General features: G+C 39.7%; 1 protein-coding gene across 7 annotated transcripts in view; it reads left to right on the top strand.

Annotated features, from left to right (window-relative positions):
• The window catches only part of MAP3K19 (mitogen-activated protein kinase kinase kinase 19), a 66,508-nt gene that overhangs the window by 25,248 nt on the left and 27,917 nt on the right, over window positions 1-13,343 (top strand). For 4 of the 7 annotated variants that reach the window (XM_066346293.1, XM_066346297.1, XM_066346296.1 and 1 more), the window contains 4 exons: window positions 436-624; window positions 3,331-3,488; window positions 5,381-5,496; window positions 8,308-8,420. In XM_066346293.1, coding sequence (XP_066202390.1) covers window positions 436-624; window positions 3,331-3,488; window positions 5,381-5,496; window positions 8,308-8,420 — 576 coding nt within the window. Of the gene's footprint in view, window positions 1-435; window positions 625-3,314; window positions 3,489-5,380; window positions 5,497-8,307; window positions 8,421-13,343 lie in introns of all 7 variants that reach the window. The other 3 variants (XM_066346298.1, XM_066346295.1, XM_066346299.1) reach the window with 3 other exon arrangements.

Below are 13,343 nucleotides of genomic sequence, written 5' to 3'. Positions count from 1 at the left end.
GACCTCTAGTTTAAAAAAACTGTAGGATCCTCCCCTGGCCAGGTAGCTCAGTTGGTTAGAGCATTGACCTGATGCATCGAGGTTGTATGTTTGATTCCCAGGATCAGGGCACATAAAACAAACAACCACCAATGCATGCATAAATAAATGGAACAACAAATCAGTGTTTCTCTTTCTTTCTCTAAAACCAATTAAAAAATGTTTTTAAACTATAGTAGACTCAAACCATACTCACCATAGAGATTTTTATTTTCCAAATTTAAAAAAGGCAAATAGCAATCACTTACTTCCAAATCAATTCTTCGTTTTTATGTGCCTCTTATTCTCCTTTCCGATATTATGAATCAAAGCCACATCTACGTAAAATTTTCTACTCAACACTGAAGACACTATTGGTACTAAGAAATGCTAAATAAAAATGTTGTGGTGTTGCAGGTTGTTGGGTTTCTTCTGGAGAAGGGAGCAGATATCACCCTTTGCAGTTACAACAATCAAACTGCAGTCCATGTGGCTAATGGTGATGTCCAAAGACAACTCTTGGCCATCAATGGAATCCGGCCTCCCCAAATGCAACTTCTACAAAGTTCATGGCAAGGTGATCTTGAACAACTTCAACAATTGTTGGTCAGTCAAATTGCTGTTTGCTTCTGCCTTTGGGTAGGTGGATGGGTGGGTGGTAAGAAAGACACAGACTACATATGACTCCTTTTAAAGAAAAATAAGTTATTTTCAAATTCAGTCCTAGGAAGTTTCAGGTAATAAATATGAGAAAGAAACAGGATCAAACAGGACATTGGGGTAAAAAACAAGATAATAGAAGGACAAAGCAGCAGCCTGTTTCCATCTTTCTCTAGCTGAATACTAGAAGAAGCCATGCAGCATCTCTGGGAAAGGATGTGTCCCCAGAATTCCCCTGGAGAACACTGTCAACTTCCTAAGAGGCAGTCCCTCAACATCACTGCCATTTGTACAATTGCTGTATAGATCCCTCTGGACCAGTTGCAGTTATTATCTTTATCCTGAAAAAAGAAGCAGAGAGCCTATACTTTGCAAAATACTTAGTTGTAACTAAAGAAGTTAAGAGGATACATTTTTTTTAAATGCTGTCTTCTTGGAGTATTGATATTCTTGTTTAGACTTTATACCCCATAGATACTCTTCTCTAAAGTAACTTGCAAAAACCATATGCCTAACCAAGGATTTTAATTATTGGTGGCCACTGTCTACTCTTGGCATTTACTTTCAGAGAGATTGTCAGATCACATGACCTTCTAACGGAAAGAAAAGCAATTTCTTCCATTCCCTATTTGTAGAGATACAAATAGATAAAGAAAAAGTAAATGATGTTCTAGTCACCTAGAATGCTAGAAAATATACAACCAAATCCAAAGGACTCCACATTTTTTGTTGTAGTAAATGACAGTCTAAAATTGTCATATGTCATAAATTCTGGCTTAGAATTTTTTTTTGAAAGACAGTAAATTTATTAACCTGTGTGGCCCAGTGGATAAGTGTCCACCTGGAACACTGAAGTCACCAGTTCGAATCCCTACTTTCTGATTCAAGATACAGATGAGAAGCAACTACTACCTGTTGATGCTTCCAACTCCTCTCCCCACTTTCTCTCTCCCTCTTTCTTCTCTCTAAAATCAATGGATAAAAATCTTTATAAAAAAAAATTAAACCGGCCCTGGCCGGTTGGCTCAGTGGTAGAGCGTCGGCCTGGCGTGCCAAAGTCCCGGGTTCAATTCCTAGCCAGGGCACACAGGAGAGGCACCCACCTGCCTCTCCACCCCTCCCCCTCTCCTTCCTCTCTGTCTCTCTCTTCCCCTCCCGCAGCTGAGGCTCCCTTGGAGCAAAGGATGGCCCGGGCGCTGGGGATGGCTCTGTGGCCTTTGCCCCAGATGCTAGAGTGGCTCTGGTCGCGACAGAGCGACGCCCCGGAGGGGCAGAGCATCGCCCCCTGGTGGGCATGCCGGGTGGATCCCAGTCGGGCGCATGCGGGAATCTGTCTGACTGCCTCCCCGTTTCCAGCTTCAGGGAAAAAAAAAAAAAATTAAACCAATAACTTTTATTTAAATGATATTTGCAACACTTATAATCCAATGTTTGTTTCCGTGACCACATTGACCCCTAAAGATTGGCAGCCGATTTTTAAGAAACTTGTGTCAATAACTGGACCCAGAGCAATCAACAGATGCTGAATTAATGTACTTTTGTAACACTAATCTCAGCTCAAAAACTTTCATGTTGGTTCTAACTAATAATAAACATTGATATAAGAGGTGGTTTCTTTTCAGAGACTGAAAAGAAATGTTAACTAATTAATTCCCACCGCAGCCCTCTGAGGTAATGTCATTACATCTAGTTTGTCCCTGGAGAAACTGAGGTAGAGACACTGACTGTATTAACATGGCATAACGTGAAATAGAGATGAAACTTAGTGACTTATTTTGGTCTATGAAATAAACAATTTGGATTAATTGGCCTTCCAGTAGCTTTTCAGTTTTGAATTATCCACATTTAAAACTTAATTAATTTAAAACATTAAAACAACAAATAGCATGTACATATCCACCATTTGATCATATAAATACAGTTAAATGAGTGGCCTTATTGTAAATCATCATTTATTCTACAAATGTTTACTGAGCATGTGTTAAGCACTCTGCTCCCAAATCATTAAAACAACACTGCAGGGAAAACACTGTTATTCCTACTTTTTAAACATAAATTTATTGATTGATTTGAGAAAGGGGGGAAGGGAGAGAGAGAAACATTGATCTGTTTCTGTATGTGCCCTGACTGGGGATTGAACTCACAAACTTTACATGCTGGGATGGTGCTCTAACCATTGACCTACCTGGCCAGGGCTGTTTTTCCTACCTTTATAGATGACAACTCTGAGGGTCAGTGTGTAGAGTTGCCAGATTTTGCAAATAAAAATAGAAGACACTCAGTTAAATTTTAATTTTAGATAAATATCAAATTTTTTTTAGTATAGTTATATCCCAAAGGAAAATTATTCGTTGTTTAACTGGTGGTGTTCCTTATTTTATCAGGGTGATTTAATTGCCTTTTAAGAGAGTATCCTTGAAATAATCCTATCAGAGAGGTTAAGTACCCCACTTAAAAAGCTAAAATTCAAACCCAGGCCTGCCTGCTTCTCAGGCCTGTGTTCTTGTTCAGTTCATCACACCCCTTGCAATATACATAATGAGAAGGAATGTATTGAAGTTAAAATAAGTATTTGGCCAGGCAATGGAAATGCAAAGATTAGTATAGACATTCAGAAAAATATAAGAAAAGCACAGCTTCATGTTTTTAAAGGCATCTGAAGAGTTCCTGGACATAAATTTCCGAAACCAGCACGGCTTGACGCCCCTGATGCTGGCCGTGAGAGACGCGGACCTGTTCGAGAGGCTCGACGACATGCCAGCTGTCTCCAGACCCGCGGAGGCGCTGTCTGCGCTCCTCAGGCAGCGCGCGTGAGTATGGGTGGTCGGTTACACCAGGGGAAGGGCATACAGCCATTCTTACTTACAGAAGTTATTTAGACTTTTTAAATTATGCATACTAAGTGCACATGCATGTTCATAGAAAGGACTTCACAGTTGCAAAGCGATGTGCAGACTGTGCTATCTAGTATTCTAATTACATTGAGCCTTTGTTTTATTTGTTTAAATACTTAATCTTTTGGCAGTTGCTGGGAATGTCAGATAATTTATTAATGTGTAGCTCCCTACCCTTAAGGTTATTAATTATCTTGGAAAGCATTGTTCATTATCAAAAGCAATTTATAGTAGTGATTTCCAGTTATTTAAAAATTACTATATACCAACATGCTTTTATTTTAAGATTTTATTTATTGATATTAGAGAGAGGAGAGAGAGAGAGAAACGGGAGAGGAGCAGGAAGCATCAGCTCATAGTTGCTTCTTGTGTGTGCCCTGACCAAGCAAGCCCGGGTTTCAGTCCAGCGACCCCCGCACTCCAGCGTGACGCTCCATCCGCTGCGTCACCACAGGTTAAGTTATGCCAACATGTTCTTTAGGAGGAGGTGAATAAAAATGATTTTTTTTAAATCAGAAGGTTAACAAGTAGTCTCTCATGTTAGAACTGCAGCTTTCTAATGCTATTTGTTACCTAGATATCTTGTCATCAAATAAGAAAAAATGGCCCAAGCTCTTACACATAGATTTTGTCTTGGAAGAAAAAGAAAAAGAAAAATGGAGCTTCAAAAAGAAAAGTATAATCTAAAATGTGAGCTACTGTAAAAGTATCAGTTAATATAAGAATTTGAAGATGGGAGTTTGAAGCTAGCTCAGAATTTAGTCTTGAGAAATAGCTGAGGAGACTAGATATCACCCCAGAGATGGTGCTCATTGGTCTTGGGGTGAGGTCCAGAATACAGGAGACGAAAGGGTGCCACAGGGAGAAGCACTGTCAAGGCAGATGAACAAACTGAGTCCCAACAAGTTCAGTGACTTGCTTAAGGCCACATATCAAGGTAGTGGCAGTCTCCTGATCCTTGATCTTATACTTTTTTAAAAAATAATGAACTTTGGTGGAGAAAAGACTGTTATAGAATATTGTTACGTTACCTAGTCCTATAATAATAAATTCAAATTCAAAAGTATTAGCTTGGCGACCATGCTCACCTCTCTCTTTGTTCCAGAACATGACTAGTGAAGTCTTATCATTGTTTCCCTTACCATAACCTGTTCAGAGAGTTCTCATTATTGACCCTCTGGATTTCTGTGAGCTGATGTCTAGGATTCAGTGCAGCATAGAGAAGATATTAGAGATATTAGTGCTGTTTCAAGGAGCCCTAAGATCAGCCAGTAGGACTTAACAAACACAGGGTAAAACAAAGAGAAATGAAAATATCATGCAGAGAGGGATTATATGACAAGACAACTCTACTCAATCAAGAGCCTATGAAGTAAGTATATCAGCTTAATTTTAAAGAGAGGTTCTATGTCATTCTACTATTTTGAATAATAAAAAAATTAGGTATTAGGTGTTAGCATTAGAGAAAAGGTATATCAAGAAAGTAAGCAGTCAACTAAAACTTTGGAAAGGAGAGAATCAAATCAACTGTTTGGAATGATAAGATGGTTTAACAAGATGTTTTTATCTTTACTTTATTTATACATTACTAAAGATTTATAAACATTTCTGTCCAAAAACTTTTTTGCAAATATTAAAGTGTTTTTAGGAAAATCGTCACTATCTCACACACTTTGAAGTCTTTATTGTTACCCCACACTACATAGGTTTAATTTTATTTACTTGATAATCGATGCTTTTTCTTCCATATTTATTTTCTTTTTCAACAGATTTAAGTAATAATTTTATGTTGATTTTATTCCTCCTAGAGATCCTGAACTCTGTGATTTTAGTGGAAAACCAGCAATACATTATGTGTCACAAATAGAGAGCTTTAAGAAACAGCAGTTATTGAACATTCTAATGAATTCTATGTCAAAACCAGGTAAATATTTCTATTCCACTTTCAAAATCTCCCAACTATAAGAGCTCTAGTAGAAATCTTGCCTTTCCTGCATGTATTTGATGGAACCATTAAAGAAATATAGTCAACGATTATTCAGTGAGCAGTGACTGAAACACTCTGAGGAATGCAAAGGAGTCTAAGACATGGTCCAAACTTTCTTTAAAATTTTTTTTATTTATTCATTTTAGAGAGGAGAGGGAGAGACAGAGAGAGAGAAGGGGGGGAGGAGCTGGAAGCATCAACTCCCATATGTGCCTTGACCAGGCAAGCCCAGGGTTTTGAACCGGCGACCTCAGCATTTCCAGGTCGACGCTTTATTCACTGCACCACCACAGGTCCGGCCAACATGGTCCAAACTTTTAAAGTGTTAAGTATGGTCAGGGACATATCACATAAGTCAGAGGAGAAAGAACTATTGTGAACTTAAAAGGAGGAAGAGAGACTTATAAGGTGGTTCTCGAATGCTGGGTAAGATATGGTAGGAAGAAAAAGAGAAGATTTGACATAGGCAGGAAAAGAGAGTCTGAGCAAAGACATAGTAACAGCCACAAGAAAAGGCAGAATGAAAAAAATGCTACTGAACAGCATATGACTTTGTGAAACCTGTTTGATTTTATTGTTTAATTGGCTTTCTGTTTGAAGTTTCTGGGCAGGAAACAAGGGTGTACCTAAGAAGGTTTTGTAGAAGAGGTGAGACAATCTGAAAATAATGGGATTTGACTTTGTGGAGCAAAGGCACCATGCTATAAGGGAGCATTGGTTATCCCAGGGCCAAACAGGAGACTAGAAACTGAGTCCATTAAGGACCCATTAAATGTAAAGCTGAGGTATAATTTTTTCCCAATAAAATAGAATCATTAAGGAATTTTGAATCAGAGAATAATGAAAGCCATGTTTTACGAAAATTATCCTGTTCTTATTGTGTAAGATGGATTCAAAGAAAGAAACTCATGCAGGGAGCTCTATTACGAAAGTATAGAAGTGACCATGTGTGGTCATAAGAACCAGGCAGAGTCATTGGACAAGACGGTAGTGGGTCTGAGAGGTGCTGGATGTGGTGAGTGTGATGGATACTGTGAAAGAGGAATTCGTAGAACTTAGTCATGTAAAGTTGATAGGGGAGACACAAAGACAAAAGTTGACAGTTGAATCAAACATGATTCTGAAGTTTCTTCCCTGGGACTTGTGGAGATGGGAATACAATTAACAAACTAGAAGAACGCTGGTTTAGTAAGGATATTGAAGGTAATGTATTCTAGAATATTGTATTGATGGAAACTTGGCACTTTCAAGTAGCAATTTTCTGTAGGACAGGACATCCAGAAAAGGATAGGTTAATACATTAGTCTGGGAGTTCCTGCACAGAGGAGATTGTGAGGACCGAGAGCAGACAAGATCCTTGACGGATTGATGATGGGGAAAAAAATTGCTGGGCACTGAGTCACGGACTTGCACACCCAGTTAGAGAGTGGTGTGCACACAGGGTCTCAGGGGGGTGAGAGGGAGGAGGAGAATGGGGAGAGAGTTGGAAGAGGAACAAATGGAAACAACAAAATTAGAAAAGTGGTTACAAAGCAGATATGGTAAGGAAGCAAGACGTTTCAATAGCAGGATGGAGTAAAGAAGAGTAAAGAAGAGACATCTGATGAAGAAGTGGAGGTTCTGAGTGTGGATTGATCACTTGTTCAATTTTGTTTCAGTTACAAGATAAGTGTAAGAATCATTGGAAGAGGAAGTTTTCAGCAAAGAGGCCAGGCTTATTTGAAGAAATCAGGCTAGCCAAAGGGAGATGAATATGAGGATAATGTCCCTTAAGAACTAACTAGGAGTGGCCCTGGCCGGTTGGCTCAGTGGTAGAATGTTGGCCTGGCATGCAGGAGTCCCGGGTTCGATTCCCAGCCAGGGCACACAGGAGAAGCGCCCATCTGCTTCTCCACCCCTCCCCCTCGCCTTCCTCTCTATCTCTCTCTTCCTCTCCCGCAGCCAAGGCTCCATTGGAGCAAAGATGGCCCGGGTGCTGAGGATGGCTCCATGGCCTCTGCCTCAGGTGCTAGAATGGCTCTGATTGCAACAGAGCAACACCCCAGATGGGCAGAGCATCGCCCCCTGGTGGGCATGCCGGGTGGATCCCGGTCGGGCACATGCAGGAGTCTGTCTGACTGCCTCCCTGTTTCCAACTTCATAAAAATACAAAAAAAAAAAAAAAAGAACTAACTAGGAGCTTACTGTTTGGTATCAAACCTTGTTGAGTTAATGTGGTTTGTAATTTACAGCCCATTGTTAGGGATTTCACTTAGCAACTTTGCTTAATTTAAAAATTTAATTTAAAAAAAATTATTCTTTCTGTGGACTCTTGTTATCCTTTCCTCTATTCCTGTGAAAATTATTCCCTGAAGCTCATAACTTCAGAAAAATCTTTGACAAAATGGAAATAATTTTATTTTATTTATTTTTAAAATGGAACACATTTTAGATACAAGAGTTAAATCTTCTTGTGAAATTGCTGGAGATGAGTCTTACCAAAACACATTAATATTTTTAAAATATATATATATATTTATTTTTATTTTTATTATTTATTCATTTTAGAGGAGAGAGAGAGAGAGAGAGAGAGAAAGGGGGGAGGAGCAGGAAGCATCAACTCCCATATGTGCCTTGACCAGGCAAGCCCAGTTTTGAACTGGCAACCTCAGCATTCCAGGTCGACGCTTTATCCACTGCACCACCACAGGTCAGGCTTTAAAATATATATTTTATTTTTAATTTAATTTATTATGTTTCTTTTGGCAGAAAGACATGCTGAATCATTGTTTGACATTTGTCATGGTGCAAACTCTCCTCCAGCTGACCTGATAGTTACTAAAACCCCAAATATCTCCTTGCAGAGCATCAGCCGCAGTGAGGTAAGATGCTCTCTTTAGGGAAACGAACCGACACAAATGATAACTTGCTCCATCTACTGCTTCATTTGTGTTGCTCGAACACTTTATAATAATTGCATGCTACAATTAATTTTAATGCAATCATAAAGAAATATAAAACACAAGAAATAAGACAGTGTTCTTCAACTAATTTCAGAGCAGTAAAGCTGATCTCCTCTCAGTTTCATGCATTGTGTGTGTGTGTGTGTGTGTGTGTGTGTGTACAGTAACTAATGCCATAAAGTATTATTTGCATCCAGTAAGTAATACCTTATTGCACACCTTAGTAATAAGGGATGGCTTGTCTTTATGGACGTTAATGTGGAAAAGGAGATCATGAATCTGACTATGTCAAACCCATCGCAGGTACCACAAAGGAGTTGCTTCTCTTGTCCCTAGTTGTCACCCTCTGCCTATAAAGAGTGACTCCATAAAAGTCCCTCATAGGCCTGACCAGGCGGTGGCGCAGTGGATAGAGCTTCAGACTGGGATGCCGAGGACCCAGGTTTGAGACCCCGAGGTCGCCAGCTTCAGTGCGGGCTCATCTGGTTTGAGCAACAGCTCACCAGCTTGGACCTAAGGTCGCTCGCTCAAGCAAGGGGTTACTTGGTCTGTTGAGGGCCTGTGGTCAAGGCACATATGAGAAAGCAATCAATGAACAACTAAGGTGTTGCAACGCGCAATGAAAAACTAATGATTGATGCTTCTCATCTCTCTGTTCGTGTCTATCCCTTTCTCTGTCTCTGTAAAAAAAAAAAAAAAGTCCCTCATAGTACAGTAATAGTACTAGTAACAAAAATCGTGACCCATAAAAAACTGCAATGATACTCAAGGCGTATAACAAATAAGTGTCAGTGGTTGTCTATAGGGAGAGAATCAGAGATGGACTTTACCCTGTATCCTTACTTGAACCTTCTGAATTTTTATAAAAATTAAAATAGCCCAAACAGTTAAAAATGTTACTAGTCAATATTTTGTTGATAAAAAAATATGGCCCCAAAATTGTTTATTTTTAAAAGTTAACGAGGTGTGGACTATAATATTTATAAACAATAATGAAGAGATAGTGGAATAAACACCTTTTAGTCTCTTTTCCCTTTCAAAGATCATCACACAGCCCTGGCCGGTTGGCTCAGCGGTAGAGCGTCGGCCTAGCGTGCGGAGGACCCGGGTTCGATTCCCGGCCAGGGCACATAGGAGAAGCGCCCATTTGCTTCTCCACCCCTCCGCCGCGCTTTCCTCTCTGTCTCTCTCTTCCCCTCCCGCAGCCAAGGCTCCATTGGAGCAAAGATGGCCCGGGCGCTGGGCATGGCTCTGTGGCCTCTGCCTCAGGCGCTAGAGTGGCTCTGGTCGCAATATGGCGACGCCCAGGATGGGCAGAGCATCGCCCCCTGGGGGGCAGAGCACCGCCCCTGGTGGGCGTGCCGGGTGGATACCGGTCGGGCGCATGCGGGAGTCTGTCTGACTGTCACTCCCTGTTTCCAGCTTCAGAAAAATGAAAAAGAAAAAAAAAATAATAATAATAAAAAAAAAAGATCATCACACAAACTCTCAAACATTTTACTTCTCATATACTTTTAAAGGAAGTCACTATGTGCTGTATTAAATTGGGGGAATGTGTAAAAATAGAGGGAAAAATTGGATCTATAATTCAGGGAATCTAAGATCCAAACCAAGAGAGAGGAAGGAATCGTTGATATAATGGAGACGGCAAGTCCAGAAAGTCGGGAGGAAGGGCAGAACAATGGGCACCTGGCGGCGGAAACAGCGCTGACAGCTACCCAAACGAAGAGACCATGGGAGGTCAGAAGATTCTGGCATAAAAAATGATAATGATAAGAAAATGATTAGAAATTAGAAATAAAAAACAATTGCAAATAAAAACAGGGTTTTTGTGCAGAAAAAAAGTTATAAAAGAGAGAAAGTGTAATCATGCCATAACTATACGTGTCATACAATACCCACAGAATCATAATTTGAACTTGGACTATCGACTTAACAGAAAAAGAGGGTGAATTTATTGGGAGGATGAGGGTGGGGTGTAAGAATATTGAATTGTCAACCAGAATGATAATGTCAGTAGATAATGTCTCATTTTGATTCCCCAAGAGAGAGCATAATAAATATGTTTTTTAAAGCTATGAAAGAAATACCAAAAGAAACCATTGGAAGTCTAGAGGTGGTTGCCTCTGAGGCAGTGGTCCCCAACCTTTTTTGGACCAGTTTAATGTCAGAAAATATTTTCATGACAGGCCTGTAGGGTGGGGTGGGGTGGATAAATGTATCATGTGACCGAGACAAGCATCAAGAGTGAGTCTTAGATGGATGTAACCCAGGGAATCTGGTCATTTTTAAAAAATAAAACATCGTTCAGACTTAAATATAAATAAAATGGAAATAATGTAAGTTATTTATTCTTTCTCTGCGGACTGGTACCAAATGGCCCACGGACTGGTACCGGTCCGCGACCTGGGGGTTGGGGACCACTGCTCTGAGGGAAAGGATGGGGAAGGAAACTGCTGACCTCTTTGTTATGTCTCTTACTGTTATTTGACATTTAAAAAATGTAAACTTGATAAAAATTAAAATAAACTAAAAAAAAACCCACTATGGTATATCTATACTATAGAAAACTATGCCATGGTTACATTTATGTATACAGTGCGATACCATCTACATCAGAAAGAAAACCCACAACAATATCCTACGTTGTGTATGAGGATGCTGTTATCTAAGGAATGCATGGGAATTGATCTGAAGGGACTCACCAAACTGCTGAGGTTAGGCTGGAGGGGCGGGAGGGGGGGGGCCCGGATTGGGATGATGGTCTGAGGGTTAGAAAAGCAGTTTTTCTCAAATAGCATGTAAACAAGATCCGGTGAAAATTAAAAGAATGAGAAAAATTTGTTTGCACTAATTAAAAACTAAAATACTGAAATGGCTAACTAAGTAAGGACTCCTCTGGGGCACAAGATGGGATGAAGTAGAATGGAAACATATTTTTTAATATTATATGAATGTTTTTACCTTTGTGCATTTATAACTTTTCTAAACAGGTTAATATATTTCCTTTCAAAGTTCCTTTAGTACAGTGGTTCTCAAGAGGGGGTGGTTTACCCCCAGGGGCATTTGGCAATGTTTGGAGACATTTTTGGTGTCATACTGGGGTGGAGGTGCTCATGGGACCTAGTGGGCAGAGGCCAGAGATATTGCTAAATATCCTTCAATATGCACGGCAGGCCCCACAGCAAAGAACTATCCAGCCACAAGTCAGTGGTGCTGAGGCTGAGAAACTCTGCACGTAGCGAGTTTTGTCGCAGTACTGAAGGTTGTGTTGTTTTTGGTTGCTAATATAACATCATAACTGAAAAAAAAATCTCTAGAGTACAATGTTTAAAGTGTAATGGTTTAGAAACTGATAAACAAAACACCTTTACTTTTTCTTTTTTTATGGTATATTTAAAGCAATTTTCTTTATGAAAAGGCCAAAATAAAATCCCTTCATACTTACTTCAGCTTTTTTTTGTGTAACTTTAAAATGTTTATTGAACTTTCGCTCTATATTTATTCTCGTGATGGTTGAAGTGACTTTGAATTCATTTCTGAGAGAGAAACAGACTCTTGTACTGTTGAACTTGCCTTTTCTTCCCTAGTGCTTTACCTTAAATTGTAAAATGGAACATCATTCTTCACCTTGTATTTTTGAAAGAAAGCTCACTTTTCTTTTTGGTTGTCTGCAATAGGTTTTTATCATTGACAAATAGTAGAAGCAGCTGCTTTGCTTAGAGGATTGCTCCTAGAGGTTCTTTATAGACTCCCCACTCATTTTTCATCTAAGAAGGTTCTGCTTTCCAAATTTAATTATGTATGATCTCTGTACCATTTTCTCTTCTGTATGTTTAGCATTCTATTGTTCGGAGAGGAGAATGCTGTTCTATTTCTAGGCTGTTGTCAATGGTTTATGAAATTCATTTGTGTTTGGGATGTGCTCTTCTAACATTTTCTCTCTTTCACACTCACAACTGGGCATCATGATTTCAATTCTCTTCCTTGTGATGCCTAAGCACATCTTAAAGTCTTTAATATTTAGCATTCTAAAAGGAATTAGAAAATTCAGAGCTGTTTCTGTAGTTCATTTCCATGACAACCTTCAAAGTAGACATTATTCCCTACATCCTCTTTTGTTTGTGATGCTTATGGTTTTTCAGTTTATTCTTTTTTCTTTTATTATTAAGTGGGAGGGGGGAGGCAGAGAGACAGACTCCCACATGCACACCACCAGGATCCACCCGGCAAGCCCGTGCTTTGCCCATCTGGGGCATTGCTCTGTTGCTCAGCAACCGAACTCTTCTTAGCGCCTGAGGTAGAGGTCATGGAGCCATCCTCAGTGCCCTGGGCCAACTCATTCCAATCAAATCATGGAGGCAGGAGAGGAAGAGAGAGAGAGAGAGAGAGAGAGAGAGACGAGATGGGGAGGGGTGGAGAAGCAAATGGTTGTTTCTCCTGTGTGCCCTGACTGGGAATCAAACCCAGGACATCCACACACCAGGCTGACACTCTATCACTGAGCCAACTGGCCAGGAACTTCAGTTTATTCTAAAAAGAAATTTTTATCAGGCACTTCTGATAACACACATCTTTTATTTTTCTTCCTGTGCAAAACTTATAAATTAGGCTTGACTATTCTTTTTCTGAATTTTGCTCATTGTTGTTTTTCTTTGTGGTTTCTGTTGAGTTTTTTTGTTTTGTTTTGAACTTTTCATGGTAGCAAGAGAATAGAGTTGTTTAGAGGTCTGGAACCAGACTTCAAAGTCTGGGTGTGAATTCTGACTTTTCTACTGGCTAGCTTTGTGAACTTGAATGAGTAACTTAACTTCTCTGGACCTCATTGTAAAAAGAAGAAAG

This window comes from Saccopteryx leptura, chromosome 7 (genome assembly GCF_036850995.1).
Source record: "Saccopteryx leptura isolate mSacLep1 chromosome 7, mSacLep1_pri_phased_curated, whole genome shotgun sequence".
NCBI classification, from domain to species: domain Eukaryota; kingdom Metazoa; phylum Chordata; class Mammalia; order Chiroptera; family Emballonuridae; genus Saccopteryx; species Saccopteryx leptura.
Note: the sequence above shows the minus strand (reverse complement) of the source record. Positions and strands in the feature narration are given on the sequence as shown.